Source organism: Mercenaria mercenaria, chromosome 17, assembly GCF_021730395.1.
Source record: "Mercenaria mercenaria strain notata chromosome 17, MADL_Memer_1, whole genome shotgun sequence".
Classification (NCBI taxonomy): domain Eukaryota; kingdom Metazoa; phylum Mollusca; class Bivalvia; order Venerida; family Veneridae; genus Mercenaria; species Mercenaria mercenaria.
Genome location: NC_069377.1, coordinates 63604728 through 63630964, shown reverse-complemented (window position 1 = coordinate 63630964; position 26237 = coordinate 63604728). Strand labels below are relative to the sequence as shown.

At 34.4% G+C, this 26237-nt stretch overlaps 1 protein-coding gene across 2 annotated transcripts; it reads right to left on the bottom strand.

The window, feature by feature from the left end:
* Nucleotides 1-1457: 1457 nt before the first annotated feature.
* On the bottom strand, nt 1458-25281 carry LOC123536726 (tolloid-like protein 2). 2 transcript variants are annotated; one of them, XM_045320107.2, is made up of 14 exons: nt 25064-25281; nt 24016-24145; nt 23356-23494; nt 20503-20572; nt 18465-18674; nt 14734-14860; nt 13034-13165; nt 10711-10865; nt 9821-9954; nt 7735-7856; nt 7069-7181; nt 4749-4861; nt 4512-4629; nt 1458-4293 (listed from the first exon to the last, which is right to left on the bottom strand). In XM_045320107.2, exons 1-14 carry the CDS (start codon nt 25133-25135, stop codon nt 4120-4122), a joined length of 1809 nt encoding a protein of 602 aa, XP_045176042.2. In that variant the 5' UTR covers nt 25136-25281; the 3' UTR covers nt 1458-4119. The 2 variants fall into 2 exon arrangements, with proteins under 2 accessions (XP_045176042.2, XP_045176043.2); XM_045320108.2 differs by lacking the exon at nt 23356-23494.
* Between the last annotated feature and the right edge of the window lie 956 nt (nt 25282-26237).

The window sequence follows — 26237 nt, the reverse complement described above, 5'->3', positions numbered from 1 at the left end:
CCAAGAACATGGCAAGCTACACTAAAATTTAATACCGCTGAGGTGAAGGTAAATTTATTCTATAAGGTACTTAACAAAGTAAAATAGAAGTAGGCTTGGAATAGAAGTCCGTTCATTTGAGATAAATGTAAAGTGCAATGTTCAATACACCCCTAGCACCGTCTGAAACAGACTTCTATTATACGATAACATTGAATGAACCCCGAGAGGACCAGAAAAGATATCAACTAGGAGTTCAGCAACTTGTACAGGAATGCATCGCCTATATATCGCGGTGTTTTAGCAGTTAATTGGTACCATACTACATCCGATTACATGAAGTATAACATATACGAGTAATGTGAACTGAATAATCTTCTAGGAGACTGTGTTTTATCAATTTAAGGAAATAAATACCAAGCAAATTTAGTTTATTTTATATCCCCCCGCCAGAAAGGAAGGCTGTTTTGAGAATGAGGGGACTATATTTTGAATGATATTCAATTTCCAGATACATGTATACACAAGTTATTTACGAATGAACTGTGCCATAGTTTGTGGTTTATATTATTTATATTAAATTTCATCAAGATCCATCAATGGGTTACATTTTATGTGGGAAGTTAAGAATTTTAAACCAATTAAAGGGGAATAACTCTGCAGTTACTGAAGAGATCCTGACGAAAGTTGTGCCCACACCACGGCCCTATAGTGAGCTATATGTTTTACTGAGTTGTTTTGTAGGAATTTAAAACAATTAAAGGGCAATTATTCTGCAGTTACTAAAGCGATCCTGGTTTAAGATGTACATGTACCACCACGCTATAGTGATCTATTTGTCGTAAACTTCATGAAGATCTATGAATGGACTACTTTGTTGTGTGGTTATTTTTTTGTTGTTAAACAGTTAAAAGGCAATAGTAGACAGTACGTATGGTATGTATTTAAACTATCCAACTTAACACATTTTGGAATAGGTAAAGTTCAGCGTTGTCGAAACATATGTTTATTCTGCAGTAATTGACACGTAGAGATAGAATCCGAGTAAGCTGTCTGTAGAGCCATGTTAAAAATTTTAGGATGACTCATTTATGGCTCTGGGCTCAAAAAGACGACAGTACTCAAATATCATCCTGTCCCGTGAACAAACAACATCTATGTGGAATACAATCTAAATGCAAACATAAACAACGCATTACAAAGTTTAGCCCATTTAATGAAAAGAAATCAAGGAATCAAATCGATGAGTAGATCCTCCGGAAGCTCAGAAGGAAACCAATCATAAAATAAAAATGTTCACTGCCTAATGTTCTTACGACTTCAGAGAAACTCTGTTTTTGAAATTAGCAGTGCATGGACTAAGTGATCGTAAAGGAGCCGAGATAATAATAACACCGAGTCAATGCTGCTTGGGTCTATAAATAAGATCCTTTAGAAACACAGAACAGATCCAAACAAATTAAAACAAAATAGCATCATTGAGTTAAAAGACATTTTATTCGATATCTCTTTGTATTATTACTTTTACAAATAACAGGTCAGATTATCGAAATGTAAATAAAGATAAATACCAATTAGAAGATCCAAGTTCCTAGACCCATAAAAATAACCCAGAAGCAGTGTATATGATTACCTTACGAAATTAAGACATACACAACGAGGATAAAACATAATTAACACAATGACAAAATGTCTTGATATGGTCAGTGGCAAAAATAAAAATCGTTTTGAATCGTAACAATGTCCGTCGGGTTATTGAAATAAAATTACATGCATTATGAATGCAATTTTGATTTTCTTTGATACCGTTTTAAGTCCGTTTACGTAATTCGATATCCGAGCTTAGTTGGATTTGGAAAACCAAATGTTATGACGTATATTTGTACATTTTGATCAGTTAAATTTACAACGTTATATACAAACCCACTTAAATAAGTGTTAAATTTAATACGTATTTTATGAATTCACATATTATTTTCAATGTATTTTACTTTTCGTGGGGTTAGAACCCAGTTGTTTGATATTTCAACAGGTGATTACGCCGACAGCTGAATAACTTTTATTGTTATATTTCAACAGTTTAGAAGACTTAGTTAAATAAATGTATGAGTTAAGGATTATGGACACTAATTGTCTTTACAGCAAGACAAATATCAAACCTGAACCGGTAGTGATTCAAACAGCCAGTCAAAGTTTGGAACATCTTGGCCCTGGTGTTTGTGTATGTCTGAGTGTATTTGCACCATAAACCGGTTTAAGCTCCCCAGTGGTGGTTTTGCCACTGACCGTTCCAAGGCGGTGCCACACTGTGTTCTTTTGTTTGTTTGTTTTGTCCTTGTGTGTTTGCTTTGTGTGTGTGGTGTGCGTGTGTTGATCGTGTGCGCGTTTGGGGAGGCTGCGTTTTTAGAGCGCGGCTTTCCCTGTTGGATGTTCTTCCTTGTTTTTAGCCAAGTTTACTCAAGCATAAAATGCATCAATTTTATGTAATACTGGGAAACTTTAATGAAATGAAGTACAGTTACTGAGAATTTTTACTACGTCCTTTAGCCCTCATCAAAACATTAAACCTGACTATGACATGGTAAGAAAAGTAACAACTGCACAATAAACTTTCGCAATATTCTTAGAGTGACCTCTCTTCGATTAAAAATAGCAAAGCATTCACACCACCGCCATGAGATAACTGACGAGTTGTATATTGACTGGGATCACCACAGCTTGAGATATGTCTGGAAGGGCTGACTCCCCTCAGTCTACAATATGCTAGATATTTATACATATATTGAAAAAGTTGTAAGTATCGAGCAGCAGAAAAGAAATGGAACAACTCTAAAGATTACTGTTAGAGATAGGAGGTTTAGTGTTCTGCGGGCAGATAAACGTGTGTTATAAAATATCTTTAAAGACATAGAACGTTAGAGCCATTACTCTCCCTTTGCTGATCAATAAGAAAGTTTTCTGACTGGGAGAACGTTGTTTTCTCATATGAAAGTTCAACGTAACCTAACCCTAATCATACAAGGATGAGAACGGAACATGCAAGACAAAATCAGTTCACAAACACCCGAAATACGGTGAGAATTTCAAAATAACGGCTCGGGTATCTTTGTTGGGATTCAGTACATACAGCGTCTTGAGTGAGAGGTAAACAGACATTCTAAAAGGACATTTGCTTTCTTTAAGTCAACTGTTTACAGAGACGAAAGCATTTTCGTGCAAGAAGTTACCCTCTCAAAGGTGGGTAGCAGTAACCTTAATGTATTAGGTAAGCTATTGCTCTTCTTGATATTTAGTATGTTTTTGTCGGATTCAAACCTATGTAGTGTCTGAACTGCCTTTACATTTTGATATCTTTGGACTTTTGATAGTTCCCATTACTCAATCATTTCTTGTATTTTTCCAAGTGTTTTGACGGCATGTGTTTATTCAGATTTATAATGTATTTTCTATTTATCCATTGGTTTACCGTAATTATTTTTGAATCTTAAGGCAGCGACCGCGTTTTAATTTGCAGACAAAATGCATTAGAATAGTGAAATGGACCTATTATTTTAAGACTCTATAACATTAGGTCATTCAAATCCATCACAGACATTGTCAATTGAACACTATATGACTGAAATTCTTGCTAATACATGAAATGATAGCAGCTGTGAAAAATTGCATCCGAAGTCATACATAAATAATATGTAATATCAAGCACGTAACGAGGTTATCATTAACTTTACAATATATTTGCGAATTCATCTGACCCTAAAATGGTGGTAAAGTAACCACTAGTCATTTTGATAATACTTTATACACTCGACATCATACAAAATATACTTTAATACTATAGTCGCTAATATATTGATGCAATTTTCATGTTTATTTTTCAAGACACTGCAAACTTTCTGGTCTAGATACGGAAGACTAAACAAATTCTAAATGTACGACGTATGTTTGTTATTATGTAGAAGAATTATCGCAGTCTAAAATTCAAATCTGTTGCTTAGATAATATCTAAATTTTTCTTTGGTAATAATTGGAAAATACACAATTTCAAGAAAAAACTACCTGGGCGAACGTACGCGTAACATAAAAGGCGTTATATTTTTGAAAAATGTAATGTTTTCTTTCACGATTATATAAACAATCGTTTTACAGTAATTTCGAGAAAGTCATAGACTTGAAAACATTGAACAGTTCCGACAAACTCCACCATGACTTCGCATCATCTGAAGGTGTATTTTCCTTCCCTTTAGAACAGAAAGTTTTCCGTATTGCATCCAGAAATGGCAAAGACGGCGCAGTTGTTGGAACAGCGGAGTTCATCTGCAAGAAAATCTAACAAATAATGATGTATATGGCAGATGTAAAAACAAAAACGAGATGTTAACTCTCAAATGAAATAACTCTAAGCATTTTGATGAAGTGATTGAAATATAAGTATTGGTCTTTTAAAGAAAGAAAATGCACGAAACATAATTTTAGTTCAATTTTACCACACATCACTTAACTTATTAATTCCAATTGCATAAAACAAACCAAACCTTTGTAATTGATGCTTGAAAGCCTTTTGCTGAGATCCGTCCATTAGTTTTGAACGTTACTACTGCAAGGTTTCCAACAGTTTCTAAAGACTGTCCATGTAGTGATTCTCCAGTATATCTTAGAATGTAAAAAATATATCATTTAGTATTAGCATTTAGTGATTGGACCATGACAGCAATAAATCAAGTATACTGTAGTGTTTTGGCGTTTGATAAAAACATAATTTTAAGAATTACCTTTCTTCAGGCTGAGTGACATCATTTACCAGTAGAACATCCATGTAGTCTTTGTTATTCCTATCCAGTTGGAAAGTTTGAAACGTTATCCTTATTCGGGAATCGTCACTTGACTGCAATGATATAGCATTAACATCTACAGTAAACATTGCTGTCCTGTGTTATTCCATTGAATATGATTACAATAAAATATTATATCTTGCATTTGAATGAATTTTAAACAAATACATTGTTCCAATCAACATTCCAAATAATCAAACTTGTTTAATATCATTTCTCTATCACACTAAGATGAAGATTTGCTTTTGCAATGTACACTTTCTCTAGTTAACTTTGTTTGTATTTTTCTCTAACTTGAATATAACTTAAACAACAACAACAATGATAATAAGACTATCAGAATATTTTGCATTAATTATTATAATCATATATATTCATAATCATAAGCTTCGCTACTTTAAAATGTGTTTAAGTTAATTTGTTGCAGTTTTGAGTAATTAGGTTAAAGAGTACGTTGAATCAGTTGTTAGTTCATTTATTTTTCAAATTAAACCCAGTCTGACAATGTCAAATATCTTACATAAATACGGCGTCACTATATCAAAATACAGTTGTGTCCAGATAGCATATAACAAATTTTTTTTCAAATGTCTGTGTAAAGCCTTACATAAATTCTGTAAAAATATCGGCTTGTATTTCACAAGTAAATATAAACAGGCAGAAAACAAATCGTATTGTACCTTTTATATTGTATGTTGCCGGACTACTTTCATTAATATGCATGACCTGACACAATTCTATAAATAGCGCACATAAAAACTTCACTAAGTTCCATTTTAACATCGATAAGCATTGGAGATTTCGTTCAATAACAAACAAACACATGGAGGTATATAATAAAAGGGTCATTATAACAGTAGCTAGATCTGGGGTTTTGTATTCGGCACACGTGGATTTTGCAAGGTCGGATCACACTCGGCGCTTGCGCGCCTCTTGAGATCCGATCTGGCAAAAATCCACTCGAGCCGAATACAGCATCCAAGATCGAGCTACTATTATAATAACCCTATTTTATTTTCACGCTGTTAATTATAAACAGCTTATGTATTCCAGGAATTCTGAGAAAAGGTATATAAACTGTGTTTTACAACTACTACATGTATAATACTACTATGATACACGTATTGAATAGCTTGCCGGTCAAGTCAAAACTATTTACCCGCGGTCCAGTCAGACAGGCAAATACTTGTTGTTACTGACCAGTAGCGAATTCAGTAAATGTTTGTTGCATGACATCAGAAATAAATGTTCATTGTTTCTTCTTCAAAGTTTGACATTATCCCAAAATAAATGTTGAACTATGAACCGGCGATTTATATAAGAAATCATTTAATAGTTAGTATTAAATGATGACCAGTTAGATTTCATTTTTGGTGTGATGCTGTTTTACTTAAACATATTTCATTTTAATCATAACTATAAACTGATTTTGAAAACGCACCTGTATCTTCGTAAGGTTTCATGAAAATGGGAGGATGAATTGATATGTTTGATATGTAATAATTATATGCCCAACGAGATATGTTAGAAAGTGCCACAGCACAGAGAGATGTGTACTGGGAAACAGACAAACTGAAATACCCCGGATAACGAGATAAAAAGCAGTCGCAAAATAATATCTTTTAGAACTCAATGTATGACCTTAACGTTGAATCCAGATGACTGAAAGTTGCTTTCTACATATCGTGTTTTATAGTAAAATTTATACATTGTTTTAGGAGGTAAAAGATAAGAAGCAAGCACAAAATATTCCGGCATTAGACCTTTGATCTCAATGTGCATCATTAACCTAAAAAGGACATGACCAAATGTTACTCAATACGTGTTAACATTTGAAAATCCGTTACGAATCACTTTTCGACATTTTTCTTGTGTTTAACGCCGAACCAACATATGTGTAGGTAGTATATGGCGACTTTTCAGTAATTAACGAGGGGAGACTCAAGGTGCCACACTTTTGATCTCACCATGCGATATTGACGTTTAAACCGACAGGACGAGGGGAGACACCAGGTGCCACGCCTTTGATCTTACCATGCGATCTTGACATTTAAACCGAAAGGACCAAATCATATGTTCTGCACATATGGTAACTATAAATTTACATTCTTTCCCGAGTTAAAGATACAGAGTGTTCACGATTTATTACAGATAGATGGCTGGACTAAAACAATTTTTACCACGCATACAAATTTGGGGAGACTTATTTACAAGTGCGTTACTTTTAGTAGGTATTCTATATTCTTCTTAAAATATTTACCTGCAATATATATGTGCATTTAATGCCCTCTGGGTATCCGTATGGAAATCCGGGACTCTGAATTACTGTTGGTGACTCGTCCGATACAACATATCGTCCGCCACAAGTAGCATCTGAAACAAAGAACCCAGAAGGATCATTTGTTCCTTATACGGCTGAAAATAGCCAATGTTTAAGGTGGATATGGTGTCGTCCACTTAACCCAGGGATCGTGGGTTCGAGCCCTATTGGGGTCACGGCCATGAGCTCTCATATGACATAGATACTTAATTTATTTAAGACCCTCAGATTTTTCATGTCATTCAAAACCTGTATTCAAAATACTTGTAACGTTAATTTTCAAATCCTTGCATTATTCAGTTTCACTTATTTAGACTTCAGTTTCAAGACCACTTTGCCAAAATTCTGCAGTTTTGTTATTTCGGCCCCATACTTTGTGCACGCAGGTGAATATACATGTGGAACTCAAATTTAACAGTTCTCCTCGTAGAATTCTTCAAAGTTCCTATCATTGACAGCTAGTATCATTAAAACCACATACGCAATTAATAATCGAAAAATACAGTGTCCTACAAATGTAATGCGAAACGACCTTCCTTTTCTTTTCACACAAAGTAAGTATGAAACCGACTATATCGTATCGTATCCTTTCATCATCATACTAACCAAAAGTTTTTTCACAAATATACCCATTTTCATAACCGGAAGTACAATTATTTAGGATGACCGTCTCTCCATCAAATATGGCACAACCTGGCTGATCTGCCCCTCTATTGTCAACAAGAGATCTAGGAATAAAAATAGGAATGCATACAAAAATATAAGTTACAAACCTTTCCAAAAGTTTATGTGACTGCAAATGAAAACATAAACTACTGTACAAAAGTCTCAAAGTTAAAGATAATGCCTCTCTTCGAAACAAACCATCCATTAAACTGATGTATGATTCTCAAAAAACGTCCTAGAAACGTGAAATTTGCCAGACTGATACAAAGAACATGAATAGATGTTATATACAAAACATGAAAGGTGAGGGAAGAAACAACATGAAATATCATAAACACAACATGAGTCTATATCGCTCATCTGACTCATTGGTAGAGGATTTCTTCACAATGCTATATTCCAAATATCTAAGGTAAAAGGCCCTGAGTTTTAGACAAGAAGATGGCTGGGCCTCTTTGACCCAAGGGGCATGGTTTGAATAAACATAGCAGAGGACCACTACACAATGTTTCAAGCCAAATATCTGTGCTCCAGTGTAAAAGACAATATTTTTAAAGTTTTTCCTTAAAACGTCTATGTAAAACAAGCGAATCACGGGGAGGTATAAAATTTTGACCTCCGTGAAACTTGGCAAAGAGCCACAACACAATGCTACATGCAATGTTCTGGGCCTTGCATAACAAGTTAACTGCTGAGCCAATTTTGTTCCAATGACTTGAACATATTTGACAGAGTACCATTTGTGGTTTTGGAAAAGATTATTAACCAGAATTCATTCATGAAATTGAATTCTATGAACAACTTTAGTCTAAGACCTGGACCAAGTTTCATCTTCCACCTAACTAAAATATGTAGATTGAAAAAAGTGTGGACGACGGAACTTAAAACGGGTGAGCTTAAAATGAAAAGGGAGATACATTGATAATTATTGCTAAGTTACCATAAATACGTTTAACCATTTGATAGTGTATAAAGTTTCAAATTCAGAATCATTAAACTAACAATGTATAGCATACCAAACATATCAAACTTTAATGTTTCATTAAATTCTCTTTAGCAGGTAAAATGAAATAAAACAAATGTGTTACTGTTGTTTTAGGTCAAAAGATGAGTGATTAGAATACACTAGAATAAACTGTATTCGTTTGTTTTTTTCAGGGGCATCCGTGGCCAAGTGGTTAAGATCGCTGACTTTGAATCACTTGCACATCACCGATATGGGTTCGAGCCTCGCTCGGGGTGTTGAATTCTTCATGTGAGGAAACCATCCTGCTGGATTACGGAAGACCTGTGGTTCTTCCCAGGTGCCCGCCCGTGTTGAAATAATGCACGGGGGGCACCTGCGGTTTTCCTCCACCATTAAAACTGGAAAGTCGCCTATAATTGTGTCGGTGCGACATTAAACCCAAGAAAAATAATCGCATTTTTCCTATTTATGAAAAGTAGTAAATAATAAAAATATCATTCCTGTTAAGTGGTATACAGGTGAAAGTGGACGAAAGATGTAAACACTTCTAATTATTATATCAGGTTAAATTTTTACATTTTATTGAACTGTTTCGTTAAAAAAAAAAGATAAATACTTTATTATTGAAGGTGTTTGTGGGAAGTATATATGATTTTGCTATTCTGACCTACGCCAGGATATTTGAACCCCTGAAGGTTGTTATAGTATAGCTTGTGCCACTTTTTTATTCTTAATATTTTTACCACTGACTAACAAAATAACGATGATATCATGGTCAAATTCTTGACTTGGAGATTTACCAGATTTTTTTTTTTCACGTCCTAAAAAAATTGTCATATAACAATTGTAGCATAATTTTAATTCATGGAAAGGTCCGTAAATCTTTCTGTTAACTGAGTGAAAAAAATAATAATAATTACACGAATTGATTTCATGGTAATACCCCTGAATAGCCAGTCAAGATTATTACAAGTTTTCCTAACGCATAGACATGATTTTTGTTCACGAGCAAAACAAATAAAATTTAATACAATAGAATAATAATAAACAACAACTCACACTAGATTACTATCTACCAACGTTCCATCAATCCATTTTAAAGCAGGAGAACCCTTTTCTCTGGTCATTCCAATCCAGAAGGACGTCTTCCCTGTGATCATTTGCAGTTCTTGAATCTTATAGTTCAGCCATTCCTATCATACATGTACAATATACTGTAGAACTGATAAACATAAAACACTTGGTACTGTTTCGTGCTTAAAGAATCTCGTGCAAATACAATGTCATAATAAATACTACATTCTAGCTGAGTAACATAACTGCCAATAAAGAGAGACTCAAATGCAGCTTTGTGATTTCTAAGTACTTGTTTTTTGGCAATATGACATTTTAAAATCGCTAATGCAGTCTTTACGCTGCATTTTATGTCGTGGGTCACACAGTAAAAATTGTTTCTCGTAACATGTCAGTTTTGATAATATTTATTTATAAGTTTTGATATGGCATAGAATTTGCTTATTGTTAGTATTATGATGTATGTTTGGATACTTACCCGTTTAAGTACGAATATTTATTGTATGAAGTTAATATCTTTATTTTTAGCAATATAAGGTTTTGTGATTTTTCTAAATTTGAAGAAAACTTAACATTTCGAGTCCTATTCCTTGGAAACATTATTACTGCTGTCATCTAAGCCGAGTTCGAGCATGCGACATTTGGGCTTAGTGGGCGGAAAAAAGTGAGTTAACGATCAAGTTAGTTTGAATAAATACACAGCAACTCTATGTAAACACAGGACACGATTACATTAAATGTACATGGATAACATATCGTCACCTCAGCGCATTAATGGAATGACTCCAATGGCATAAAGAAGTACTTATCCAGTTTTTTGCGGCAATGTGAAGTTATTGTTGTATTCATATTTTGCATGAGCTTGTCATTATTACCAGTTCTGGCCTATCTTTAAACATAACCAGTGTTGCATTTTTACGTCTACAAGATATTTTCGAATGGATGAAATCTGTTGTGTCGTCATCAGTACTGAACAGGTAACACCTCCCACCGTGAAACACCCAGTCCTTCTGGCACTTCCATTCTATTACTGGAAAAGAAGAAAGAACTCTGATTATTTAGGGAATTCAGTTAACTTATAAAGAAAAGCACTGGAAACGGCTACTTCAAACTACTTTAACAAAGGTTAAATCTCTTGAAAAGCATATAAGTTAAATACCTTGGGTTTTAGATTAAAATAAAACTTAGTGCGTTAATACATTTTAACATTGGCGTTGTGAACAGTTTAACCAAAAGAATTTTACATCTACACATGCATATCAATGGAAAGCGTTAAGCTTAAAATTAAAGTTAAAATTTAGTACATAAGAAGTTTTAAAATGTTTTTGATTCATTTAATTCAACAGTTTCATATTTAGCGCGGTAATCGCCTGTGTACACATCGAATAGTGACGTCACTACTATATGTCTCTACAAGGGAGGCAATCATACGGCTTAACTTGAAGCAGTTACTTGCCCTTATATGACATTCAAAATATCAGCGCGGTCACATGACCTGACAGTCACTTTCACTTGGTCACGTGTCAGAAAGGTTGAACATGTTTTGATAGTCAAAATATCTCTTTCTCGGGTAATGGGATTTTATCATTGTAGACAAAACAGAGGTATAATAATACATACTAAGACATGCTACAGTTTGAAAGAAGATTTATTCCAGTGTTCAAAACTGTAAAAAAGTGGCAAATGTAAAAATCGGTTTGCAGAAGATAAAAAATAAACATGAGCTGGGAATCTAAAAGTGATATTTTTATATAATAAACACCTTTAGTTTCTAACCTACATTCTTTAAATACATCAATTCTACTTTCTCTAGAAAAGTCATAAAATTATCAAGAAAAATGACGATTGCGTATCGTAAAGTTAGCATTTATTATTAGAATTTACGGAAAGAAACGTACTATGTAACATGTTTTGAATAAGATTGATTGTTAAAATTATTTTTGTTTTTCTCTAAGGGAAAATCATTATTAAACGATGATATTTTGTAGGTGTTAATTTGAACAAACTATTTGGTGCATTTGTTCATTCGTTGTTGTCGATACCCCTGTATGGCTAAACTCATTGGCAGAGTGACATATCTTTTCTGTATCTGGCTGATGCAGACATGCTCTTATGCATTAAATATTGTAAAGCAGACAAAATAATAATAAAATAAACTTGATTACGTTGAGTAATTATAATGTCGAGACCATACTAAGAGTTCTTCGCGTACTTTGATGTTTATAATGGACTGTGATCTATACGTGCACCGGCTACGAGTAAAATGTAAGCAATTGACTTTATATCTAAAATAGTCAATATACTGGCTGACTGCGAACACTAATGAATCTGTGTGACTTAAGGAGGTATTTAGTTAGTAAGTGTAATTTCCTATCGATTGAAATCCTCCTAAAACAATGAAAAAGAAATCCTCCTAAAACTTGGACAAAGGTCTTTAGCCTCGCCTGCTGCTAAATTGGCAAATATAAAAGATGATTCGTTGTACGTTATAGTTCACTGGTTCTGACATTTATTAAGTTCATACTCTTAAAACACACACGGCAACATTGGGCAGTATTGATTGATTAGTAATGCTGTAAAGACTAGACTGTCTCTTTTGTTTAATCGAAAATTGCTGCTATCTTGCAAAGTCAACACATCGATAATCCTGAATACTCTGTATATACATGGTCTGTAATTGTCGCAAAACTGTTCAAATACACTTCACTTGATGTAGTCGGATAGAGAATAAGGATGCATTGACACTCCCTAGATATAGACCGTTCTAGTATAGCGAAATGGTAGAACATCTGCCTCACTGCCTCTAGACCAGTAAGAATAAGCAAGTGTAATTTTCATACATGCACCAGTCACACACAATATTTCTTAGTGCAGAGTATTTTGTGAATTCTAGAATACATGTGTAGTTGAAACTAAAATATGCATACATTTCCACATCAGCCTGTCAGGATATATGTGGTCGTCCAGACCGGAACTTCAATAGGGAAGTTCATCCAAGTTTTTTTTTAAGTACCGTTGACGAAAATATAATTATAATACTCGGAATTTCTCCACGATCAGAAATATGGAGACAATGTGACTTGTGAGTTTAAAATATATCTATTATTCATAACATGGTAAATCAAATACTAAATTAATTGAAAGGTAAAATAATTTCCAATGAAACATAGTCTTTAGGTTGATAATAAATACACTTACTATGTTCAAATCCCGGTAATGCTGTCTCGCAGAACTGACCAGCGTAGCCGTCCTGACATAAACATTTACAATCAGGCCCTCCCAGGAACCCGCCGTTTTGACATATTCCGGCCAAAGTATCTGAACAACGCTCTGAAATTTTAATTCAAAATGCAACAACATTGACTTAAACATATTTTATTTCAAACATATGTGCATACTACATTTTACAATTTACAATATCGATATTATACATGTTGAAAAAGGATAAGATCCGAAAGCTAAGCTTATAAAGGTCTTCTCCTATATGGGATAAATTACAGTAAATTTGGCGGTATTGCATAATTAATTATTACAACAACATTCACCATAAGGGGTAAGGAATTTGCCTGTTAGAATCCCCACTGACTTCATTTTGACGATGATCTCTATAATCCATTCACATAAGCTGCGAGAAGTTTCTCTACAATCGATGTCGTCCCGCCAGATATAATGATATGTTTGATAGAACTGTTCTTGGGACCAAATATCCAGAGATGACAGAAGAAATAAATCTGTTATTCCTGCCCTATGCAAACCCTTTTGTTAAAACCTGTATGTCCCTCTACAACAGGGATTTGGCAAACGTATAGCACTGATAACCGACATGTCCCAAAAGGTGCCGACGATAATGAGATCGTGCTCAGTGAGTCACTTTCGCAATCTTACTTTTCGTTTCAGTAGGATATATAGTATGGGTGTCTTTTTCTCTTTCCTTCTGTTATTATCATACTTAAATGTGCAGTACAGCGTACAATGAGACTATAAAGGTTTTGAGTACTTTTGAGTATACACATACATACATTTTTCAAAACATAATCTAATATCTGATAAATTGATATGTATATTTCCTGTAATGCATATAAGTCTGCTATTGTTTTTTATTACCTAGTTTTCATATATTTATATATTTTGTACTTTGTTTCAGTATATTGCACATCTGAATTGAATTGATTTTTTTGCATAAATTTATAACAAAATTTCTAAATTTAGAAAAGGGCATAATTTTGCGAAAATGAAAGCTAGAGGTGTGTAACTTGTCATGTGTGGTCAGCTCATGGTGCCAAAGACATATGTGAAGTTTGAAAGCGTTTGCCCATGAAGTTTCTTAGAAACCTGTATACATGCAAAACTTTAACCTGCACTTTTGTGACGTGGACGCCGACGAAAAGGTAATTATAAAAGCTCTACTATTTGAAAAAATAATTCAGATAGTCAAGCTTATGAACTGTACTTTTATCGGATGACGAACTTTCAACTGAACGTGGACGGTTTATTTTGGCTGTTTTATTTAGACGTTGAAAGGAACGATATCCTGACATTTATTTTAATTTTCTGATATTCCTGGAAAGCAACAATTTAATATTTAGCCAGCTACCGTTAAAATTGATTGCTATTTTTTGTGCGTTTATACGGGCGCATTGCGATTCATGGATTTGCAAGATGTCCAAATGTGGTTTACACGCGTATAAACGCACAAAAATAGCATTTAATTCTTAATTCAAATTATATTTACTCACTTTTTTTCTAATCAAAGGTCTCAGTTAAAAACTTTGATATCACACCACTAAAATTAAGGTACATTGTGGTCACCGAACTCAAATTATATGATTCTGTGGTCTGAACTTTGCAACATGCGAATCTGCTTTTTGCTATCCATATTCATATACTTGTTTTTTTACCTGCACAGCCATAAGCTCTGTTGACATAGAGCGCATTGAAGAAGCTAACATCATTTGCTTTACCAATCACGTGCTGATAGGCAGGATCCTTTGATACTAAAACCGTCTTTCTGTTCTTAGACCATGCCTTCAACAGAGTGGAAAATATTAGTTATAAAATATACTAATCTTGCAAAAATGTTTGCTACATAATTATTTATTTCTATATTTAAAAAAATGGTCTTTTAATCAATGAAGTGGTTTGACGCCATGTTTTCCACTAAATGACCCAAAGGAAATATTTTGTAAATAAGACAAGACAAGATAAGATAAAAAATTATTTAAAGTCGGAAAGTTATAAAACAAATATATTATATCATAAACTCATGTAAGCTTTCAAACCAACAAAGGAAAATGCGTCAGTTAGTTATATAGTTTTTTCAATAAAATCTACAAGAAGATCCTTTCAAAGGATAAACTGCAACCACGCAAAATAAAAGCAGACCTGGTTTGACTGAGTCAGTTCATGAGAGGTATTGAAAAATACATCATCCCTCACGCCCCCTAGCACTGCGGAAGTCTATTATACGGGTTGAATGTCCTGTATGATACTGTTTAAATCTATAACAAAAATCCTTCGGAAACGAAGAACACAACCAGAAAAATAATAGCACTTTGACTGAGTCTGTTCACTAGAGGTAATGAACAGGGTAACAACCCTCATGCTCCCTAGCGCCGGTTTAGGCTGAATTCTATTACACAGATATTGAATGGACTCCATGATCCCAAAGGACCAGAAAATATAATAATACTGAATCCAAGTAAAGGTAGACATTATACGGCCACCTCAAGGCAAATTTAAAGACTGATGTTGTTTTAGCTTATAAAACCTATAAGAAGAATAAAATCTTAAAGATCCTTTGTGAGAACAAAATGCAACCAAGCATCGATTTGCTTGTCATCATCCCAATTTTTATTTTTGAAATGCTTTCCCAGGGACGTATATGTAATTCTGTGCAGATTGACATCTGGTATCTGCGTCTTTTTTCTTTCATTAAAACCTCTTCTTGAAGCATTAAAGATGCAATCTAAACCATATAATGTTTTACTGTATCAATAACTAACGCCAAATGCGCTGCTCCCAACATTGTTCGTACTCGTTTCTTCCCTTGTTTACTCCCTCTCTGCGTCAATTCAGATTTTGTAGACAACCTTGAATGTTAAAGAATCGCGTGTTTACCTCTGCGATTCTTTGTTTTTAGGTATCATATTTCGGATTTTGGTAAGTATCAGTCAGTATGTTTTTATCTAACTTCTCGAAGAATTTATATAAACAGCTTGGAAACTTGACACTACGTTCGTACTCATCCGTACTCCAACTGCGTGTCCGTACTCAATATAACTCGAATGTAAAGTTATTATTCTTGAAATTGTGATCAAGTCCACCAAATTGTGAAATGATATGAACAATTATTGGTAATTTTATGTTTGTAATAATGAGAGATAAAAAAATCGCTTAAAAACCTTCAGGATGTGCTTTTGATAGTGTTGTTTATTTCCGGGCCCTGGTAAATAAAAAATGTACCGGAATCGTCAGGTCATCACATATGAAAACAATACATAAATCGTCGTGAAATATATTTTTATGGAAGAATAGCGACAATACACGTTTGTTTTGTGTATTAACGTCTGCAGACGCCCTTGGGATATGTTTGTGACCTCGACCTTCGGTCTCGGTCACAAACAATCCTGCGGGCTTCTGCAGACGTTAATACACAAAAAACGTGTATTATCCCTACAATGAAAAACAAAGACAAATATCAAACAGGGAATGCCACGTACCAAAATCGCAGCCTCCCCAAAACGAAACCTACAGCACGCAGACGTGCACACCACAAACACACACACATACACGCGCACACACACAAGTCAACACACGAGGACAAAACGAACAAACAAAGGAACACACACACATACACGCGCACACACACAAAGCCCACACAAGAGAACAAAACGAACAAACAAAGGAACACAGTGGGGCACCGCCTTGGAACCGTCAGTGGCAAAAACACCACTGGGTAGCTTAACCGGTTTGTGGTGCGCACCCAACCTCACTCTTACCCCCACCATGTTCCAAAGATACGGGACAGTGTAAATAAAAGTAATCCCCTCCAGGTGAATCTCTAACACACGTAATGGAAACAAAAAGGCATGGCATGTAAAACACAAAAATGCTCGTGTATAAAAATATAAAAAGCAAACCTTTAGAACCAAAAACGTATGTACTCAATGCCTTTTCAGAAGACAAAGCAACAAGAGAAACACCCTTAAGGGCCCGACGAAACAGGCCAGAAGACAGATATCAAAACAGTTCAGTCCTGGTAGGATTTAAAAACTGCTTATCATAGAGTCCTCCCCCTCTTCCGTCAGACACAATCAAAGAGGGAAGCGTAGTGTCCAACTGTAAACGGGTTGAACACTAAACATGCGGTATGTCTCAAAACAGTTGGGTCGTAACCTCTTTTAATAAAACGTTTTATAATTTTACCAAATACGATAGATTTAACAATCGTTTGAAACGTCATAGGAAAAACCACATTTAAAGATTTCAGTCACCTCAAACCGCAACCCCATAAGAGTATATGTACATGAAGTTGACGTCTGACGCCAGGTTTTCCTCTAAATGGCTCGGGGGAAACATTTTATAGTTGAAACAGCGTGAGGTAATAACTTTTTATCAATAAAATCTAAAGCAAAATAATAGCGAATTTGGATTGACCAAGTCTGTTCACAGGTAATGAAAAATACAACATGCCTCACGGCGTGTAGCACAATCTAAGAGGAATTCTATCACACAGATATTAAATGGACTCCGTTTTCAAGATTCAAGATTTCAAGGTTACGAAATAGGTTCTAATCTTAATGACATTATCTGTCCAACAGACTTGGTCACACAAAAGTTTTTTAGTCCAGCAGCAAGGAAGCTATTTCCTTATTCCAGTTTTAGAGCTGTCATTTCCAAAATTATTATGACGTCAAATTTAATTTTGACAATAATTTGAATACGTCATTTATTTCTGTTCAAAGTAAAGCATCTTAAAGTGCAGTGAATGACTACAGTGCAATTGTTTTCAATAGAAAAGGTAGATTTAACAATCGTTTGAAATGTCATAGGAAAAACCACATTTAAAGATTTCAGTCACCTCAAACCGCAACCCCGTAAGAGTATATGTACATTTAACATACACAAAAAGACAAAGATAAAACAGCCAACATGGACAAAAACAAACAAATAAAGGAACCAAGAAGGACACCACCTTGGACACACCTTTGGAGTGTTTAAACGGAATGGCAAATACAAAAAAGCTCTTTTAAATTTACATAAAAATCCAGCCTAAAGATGATCATTCAAAAATTGATTTCGTGTGTTCTATATTCAATCAATATAATTCAACAAATCTAAAAAATGCACGAAGTAAATATCAATATATCATTTTTCACAATTTGATTTAGTACTACTCAACAATTATACCATGTGATTAAGTTGTGTAGCAAGAGCATTAACTAAATGTGTAGTTTACTTTTGAAAGGCATATCAGATACCCACAGACAGTTTGATAGAGCAGAAACAGGAAACATACTACATGTATATTCAAGTATGTTGTTATTATTTTTGTTCTACGTGTTTTGTTTTGTTTTGTTTTGTTGTTTGTTTGTTTTTGACAAAAAAAAAACAGTGAAATAGTAGATACCTTTGGTCCGTAGTGCATAATACTCTTGTAGTCGTATGGCGTGTTATAAAGATTGTAGGAAGTTTTCTTCAAATCAGTAGTGATAAAATTGTTCCTCGAGTCTTCATTCATGTTCTCACGGTGCACATCAAGATAGAAAGGTCTATCTGGACGTTCCATCTCATGAACCAAACCTATAGTATGACCCAGTTCGTGAAGGATAGTTGACATCTGAATAAAAAAGATATATTTATATTTCAGTGTAAGATGGAATGACGAAAAGTTGCTGAACACCGTTTTAAAAAAATTATAGTCCAATGGATTGACGTCTTTGACGGCAAACTTTTGTTCTTTGGCACATTTTTATTTTGTCATTTGGAGCCGCCAACCCACCGTGGGACAAACAGGGAACGCTTTCTTGAGTATACATGTTAAGGATACTGTAGTGATGTACTCGGCAGGGGGAGGACGCACTATGGTATGGTTTAAGGTAGTTCTGCACGTCTGGATCGGAATTTTTTCTACAATGTAGAATTTGATTAAACTCTGATTTTTCAAAACTTCAGAATATACAAATGTACCTAGAAAATTCAGCAAATAAATAAGATAGGGTCGTGCGCTTGATTTTTTGCTAGACTGATTTGAAAAATCTGGATCTCACGCAATCAATATTTCATAATGCCTTTTTGGGAGTCTATGGGAAAATCATAACTTTCATAACATTTTTGCAAATAGAAATTTTTCTACAATGTAGATTTTGATGAAACTTCTCACAGTTGTAAATAAACGTATGGCCTATAATTTGGTGAAATAAAATGTATAGGTCCGTGTGCTTTTTTTTTTGAGATATTTGACAAAGATTAAAGTGAACCGGACATTTCACAATAGTTTTAAGACATTTTTTGAATTTTTTAACGTGTCATATATTTTAATATCATATTTTGACTTTAGTAATATAGCAACAGTGCCATTGTTATAAATTTACTCACAGGTTTCGATTAAATCATAAAATTATTTTCATTTCCGTACGCCGAATCCAGGCTTTACCTACGTTTTCCGGATAAATGACGTTACGCAATCACTTCCGGTTTATCAAACGTGCAGAACTACCTTACGCCATCACTTCCGGTTTATCAAACGTGCAGAACTACCTTAAGGTAGTTCTGCACGTTTGATCACTTCCGGTTTATCAAACGTGCAGAACTGTAGTTCTGCACGTTTGATAAACCGGAAGTGATGGCGTAACGTCATTTATCCGGAAAACGTAGAATAAAGCCGGCGTACGGAAATGAAAATAATTTTATAAATCAATGGCAACCTGTGAGTAAATTTATTACAATGGCACTGTTACTATCTTTCTTAAGTTAAAATATGATATCAAAACTTCTGACAGGTTAAATAATTCAAAAATAATGTTTTAAAATTAGCGTGAAATATGCGGTTTACTTTAATCATGGCCAAATATCTCAAAAATAAGCAAAAAAATACAGACCTACACATTTTATTTCACCATATTATAGACAACACAATTATTTACAACTGTGAGAAGTGTCATTAAAATGTTTTGAAAGTTATGATTTTCCCATAGACTCCCATTATGAAAAATTACGTGAGGTCCAAATTTTTCAAATCAGTCAAGCAAAAAATCAAGCACACGACCTTATCTTTTGTAAGTATATCCCGAAGTTTTGAAAATCAGAGTTTAATCAAATTCTACACTGTTGAAAAATTTTCGATCCGAACGTTCAGAACTACCTTAGGAATTAAGAAAGCGAAATGTTACGCTGTAACAGAAATGGAGGTGTTTTAAACTGGAAGTACATGAGCTGGAGGTAAGCTGTACATTTCAAAAAATAAATATGCCGCTGCCAAAGCATAAAACTTATTCTTTAGCAACATTGTCTTTACTAAAACGTTTTATAGCAGGTTTTGCATTCTGTTCCAGTGTTTACAAATGTTTTAATTTTTCATATAAATTTGCCCGTTGTCTTTTAAGATTATAAAGATGGTATCTGAAATCAGCCCCAAAACAAGTATTATGAAAAAAATACAATACTACCTTCAAACAGCCTTTTCCTATTCCAAATAGTTGTGGTTGTTCGTCTTGCATTCCTGTTCTTGAAAAGCAGCTGCAGTAAAAGAAAATACATATATTTTTTTTCAAATCATCACACCTAGACATAAATATATAATTATGGAATAGTTAGAATTGAACAGAAAAGAAATGTCATTTTCTACTTTGGTAATGCGAGGGGCATTCCAAAAAATAACGACAATCGCGCGCTTCCGTAGAAGTTTGACACACAAGAAACTCGTGTTTTACAGGATGATTCATGAATGACTCGTTTAGTTTTATTGAAAACTATCGTATCGTTTCGAAGATCTTTAGTTTTGTTTCAGCTGTAGTCATATACACTAAGCAAAATACATGTAGCTATGAAAAGGAACAAAAATCTGAAATTGAAATTAGAGCGAACATTAAAGAACGTTGTTCTTAAAAAATACAAGCAAGGCAGATATCTGAAGCTGCAGTATCAAAGAAAACTGTTTAACAGGTGGGTACGTAAATCTAAAAATGGCCAGGCACTCCTTGAAGGCAAGGCTCGTCCTAGCAGGCCTAAACAGCAGTGACATCAAAGAATGCTGCTGCAAGACGTCTGATTAATGAAGAGGCCAGGTACACGGTGCGCGAGATAGCGTCGTTTCTTGACATGTCAACAAGATTCTCAAAAAGCTTAAGTTTATGAACGGTTTGTGCCCGATGAGTGTCTCGCATGTTAACTGAGGAACAAAAGGCCAATAAGGTCAAATGTGCTAAAGAAGCGCTGAAACAGGTCTCAAATTTAAGTGATCGCACAATGTCACAGCTCCTAACAGGAAATGAGACTTGGAAATACTTTTATGAGCCACAGCGTCGCGTTGACAACAGACAGTGGCTGCAAAAAGGTGACCGTTGACCAGTAATTGCAAAAAGAACTAAAAGTGTCAAAAAGGTTTTATATTCTATCTTCCCTAACTCATGGGGCACTGTTGTACAAATTCCTACACAGTCACTGGAAAGTCTTACAGTGACAAAGTACTGAAAGCTGTCAAATGAACATACAAAGCAAATGCGTCCAAGGACTGATCGTTGCGGTCCCCAGATGATCCATGACAACGCTGCGGCTCACAAAAGTGCCATCGTTTCCGACAAATGAAAAAGTGATACAAAACAATCACCCCGCTTATTCACCAGATCCTAGTCCTTGTGACTTTCAGCACTTTCCAAGGCTGAAAAAGATGCTGGTTGGGCACAAATAGTTACCGAATAAAGCACTCGGGAGTTACTTAAGATCATAACAAGGGGAGACTACTCTGTTCATCTTTTGGATTTATCGACTGCGGAAGTGCGTGGAGGTCAAGAGCGAATATTTTGAAGGAAAAAACTAAAATTTGTAGTTTGTATATAGAGTGTGTACCATACTAGTATTCCTGCACGGTTGTCATTATTTTTAGAATGGCCCTTGTATGCTTCTCTCCAATGTGACAATCAATTTCCAAGTCAACACTATGTTATGCTATAAAATTTCTAATAAAGCAAAGCCCCAGTCATACTGCCTGGTATTAAGGGTTATGTATTACAACGATTTTAAAACGTAGTGAAATAGCAATATATGTAGAAATACGTATTAGATACGGCTATACACTTTACGATGATTTCTCCAGAAACAGTTGCTTCTGAATGTGCAAATGAAACGTGGAGTTTCCATACTTCAGATACATACTAAAACGTAGTAAAACTTACAAAAACGTACAAATTTACTGAAACGTAAAAATGCACTAAATACATAGGTACAACCAGGTACTAAGTCAAACCTGATTGTCATCTATGTACTACTAAGTATTATCTAAGATTTAACACGTCTTTACTATGTCTTTGCTACGTATTAACCTATTTGCTTGATATCACTTCGTAGTAGTTCTTATTAGATTACCAAGTAATCTAATATCCCCAAAGCGGAACAAAAATGTGGCAGTTCGAAGGATATGGAAACCTAGTAATACCTAGCCCTCAATACCTGACAGCCCGAATGGGACTTAACGAAGTTACAGGCATATATGATAGCCCAATCATAAGTGTTATACGTCCATAACGTATCCTGAAGAACATTTAGAGCTTCACCTATGCTAGTATATACAAGTGGAATTTGTGAACTGCCATCAAAGTATATTTTAATTTACAGATTGAAAAATATCTAACAGACAATATCAAATCAACAAGACATCAATAGAACTAACTGTTTTAGGACCGTAAGATTACAACTACAAGTACTTTAATAGGGCGACCAACTATTTTCGGCATCGTACACTCGGAGAAAATGCGCTCGATTAAAGTTACAGTTTTGCTTATAATTTCCTTTTTACTTGATAGAGATTGTAGTAAAATGAAAAGCATCTGAGAAAACATGTGCTTTCCTAGGCATAAAGCGTCTACTACACACTCTCAGTACCCTAAATAAATATTGGTTTTCATTGACCAAATAAGTAGTTTACGTGCACACTTGTATTTTGGCGAAACGTTCAAGAAAAGTATCGAGAATGTCTGGCAGACGCTTTTTATAGACGAAAGAACTTCTTTTGTTGTCATGGACGCTTTTTCGCCTATAATAAGAAAATCATGAGCTTTTAATACCTGAATCGAGTGGTTTTCCCCGTTAGCAAGTACCAAAAGTAACGTGGGTTTGTCATCCTCTTTAACGAAATTCAAAGGATTACAGCCAAACCTAAGCTTAAAAAACATATGAAAGACCATTAGTTTCACTTCCAATTAATAGTTTTTATCCCCTGAACAAAGACCATTTTAAATAAAGATCAATGTTTCACTCTCCAAAAGGTTTAGTAGACAGATATATTTGTCGGTATATTGAAGTACCTCCCAGCACTAAAGAAATGGATGTATCGTTCCTCGCCTAGTTCTTCATGAAGTTTTTCAGTCCATGGCACGAACTTTATGCATGTCTTATACTCCCATCTCTTCATAGCGGACAGGATAAGTCCTCTTTCATTCCGGTCTGGACGTTCCGGAAACAGATGTGGGAAACACAAGACAAAATATATCTATCATATTTAAAGAACTTAGTCAATTGTTCATAACACAGAATGCCATCACCCAGTAGAAAGAAAGCTTTGTCAAATATAAATTTCAAAAATAGAATAGAATAATCATATATAGGTTCGTGTTGTATATGTTATACCTGTGCATGAATGACGAATGCTGATATCCTTATTATACCTCAAAAATAAGGTAAATGTAGTAAAATTGCCATTCTTAACTATGAATGTGTTTGTAAAACGATTTCCAGTCAGACAGAATTAGTAAAATTGACAATTCCTGAACAGTGTAAAAATCATCAAATTTACTGGAATTATGTGATTGTCAAAATTTGAAAAGTTTAGCTTTTTCGTCTTGTGCTGCACTTGATTTTTGTAATATCTAATCAACGATCGGGCACTTTTATTTGAATTCCAATACAATAAGAACAAAAGCATAAAAAATTAATGTGAAACAGAAGGGTTTTTTTTTTTCACTCACCATACATTGTATCAGTAAGATCATATGGTATTAGTCCCTCAGGCCAGTGTTTGATTGTTTTCCAGCTGGTATCTGTATCGGCATCTAAAGGCGGCGCTGTGGTTGTTGAAATAATTCCACCGTCTGTACCCTATAGTTATTGTTACAGGAGTGGTCAAGTAAATTATCATCACAAAATATAGGCACTTATTATATTTCGTGAGCTATTAAATTGTCGAATTTTGGTTAAAACGGCATAAACATTGAATTTAGACTAATTTTAGGACTCAGCCAAAATTTGCAATATCTATTGTTTTCGAACTGGGTATAAATTTGAAACGCGTTAAAAATGACGTGTTTTAAATTTAAGGATTGACCCTATTGTAACATAACAACATGGAAAAGCCATATAATTGTCAGAGGATAAAAAACACATGTCTTGTCCTAATTCAGGGTTAGAATGCAAAGACAATTAATGTGTCATCTAAAGGTAACCTTGGCATTAAAATAACAATGATGATGAAAGATCATGAAAATATTTTTTAAGTACTGGAATTAGTCTAAACATAATGATGGGCTTGTTTCAAATAAATGATACAGTTTTCACTTCAACTGTTATAAAACTCATTCAGACATTTTTATCAATTTAGCAACAATAATTACAGTCTAATGATAATTAACACGTTATCCGTAGAACATTCATTTCATCTAATCGAGAACCGAACTGTGTCGAATTGTACTTTTTTTAAACTAACTACATGTATTTTGTAACATGAAAGCATAGATATGACGCAATTTATTAATTATGCTAATATCTATTAATATGCGATTTATTCATACAAGCTAAAACATTGTTACACCAATATTTTTAGCTAAACTGTTTTGAAAAATGTTTGCTGTTTTAAATTGCTCTCGCATATGCACCTGGAAAAGCAGTATTGAAACCCGTGGGTTTCAAAACCACAAACCCTACATTGTGCCTTTTTTCTACCTTTGACACTGATAACTTCGTATATCTTAATTCAAAACATAGGGAATAATACAGCAAAGTAGAAGAAAAGTGTCTTACCTTTTGTTCGTAAATTGCCAGTAGCATGATTAAATTAACGACACTTTGAACACTCCTTTCAATTCCAAACATTTTGTCGGGGGAAAAACGCAGCGAGTAAAATACGCAAAGCTAAATGTAAACAAAACAAAAACACTAGTGCTGTTTGTTAAAACAAGAAAATAGGAAGCGACCCTTCAAACAGAAACGTCTATATTTCTCACGAGAATAAAAAACAGACGTGATGCTATAATTTTCGAACACGAGGAAATGACCAATTACCGTTGCAGATGTTTGTAGTCAGTTCAGTAGATAATCATTCTCACTAAACTGCAGACATAGACAGCGAGTTTGTATACTCATATGTAAAGTTTTTCATATCTTTTACTTATCAAATGATCCAAGGACTTCGAGTGGTTTGTTGCCTTTTTATCTCGGTTCAGAGTTCAGAAGCGCCAGAACTGAAGCCCGAGATGTTAAATATCTAAGCACCTCAATGATGAACCGTGGTAAATTAGACGATTAATCACAATAAAGTATTGATTATTTTCATTCTTACATGCTCATTGAAATAATTTGATGAAAATTATGCAGGACTTCATTTATCTGAGTAGTAATGAACCGGACGTCATGCGGCAATTTGACGTCACAATGCTTTCTTACCAGTACGCGCGTCTGCCGCTGTTTATCGTAGAATACACATACCTTTATTTTCTTCTTTAATTAATTGGCAATCGAGCTATGTTAGAATTTTGTACTACAATGTTCAACATTTTTTTCCTAATATTTTTGTTCATTGTGTAATTAGGTTATATAAAAAGATAACATCCTAATATTTAATGAATCAGACTGTTTGAAAATTCGAAGGCAGAAAGATGCTTGCAATTTCCCTCAAAGTGATTTTTTCAGTATAGGAGGACGATACTCGGCCATTATGAGACCATTCGCTCATTATGATAAAACTCGGGCAATTATTTTCATTGGCAAACAAACTCGTACATTAGGGAGTTCGTGCATTTTGTTTACATTCCTTTTAGAATACATTTTAAAACAAATAAATCGGCCTACTTTGCTCTAATCAAACTGCATATGGAGCTGGTCTTTTGCAACATTATCACAATCGAATTAAAGCAGACGACAGGAAACGTTTTGTAAACGTTTTACAATCAAGAAGTTTGTTGTTTCGTTTTCTTTG

What these genes read in the sequence shown, in the direction of transcription:
- LOC123536726 (XM_045320107.2), bottom strand. Translation starts at nt 25,135, where the DNA reads ATGTTTGGAATTGAAAGGAGTGTTCAAAGTGTCGTTAATTTAATCATG. An exon ending in TCTTACTGATACAATGTATG is followed by an intron (nt 23,495 to 24,015) that starts GTGAGTGAAAAA and finishes CGGAACGTCCAG; the next exon opens with ACCGGAATGAAAGAGGACTT. An exon ending in TTCAAGCATCAATTACAAAG is followed by an intron (nt 4,294 to 4,511) that starts GTTTGGTTTGTT and finishes ATTTTCTTGCAG; the next exon opens with ATGAACTCCGCTGTTCCAAC.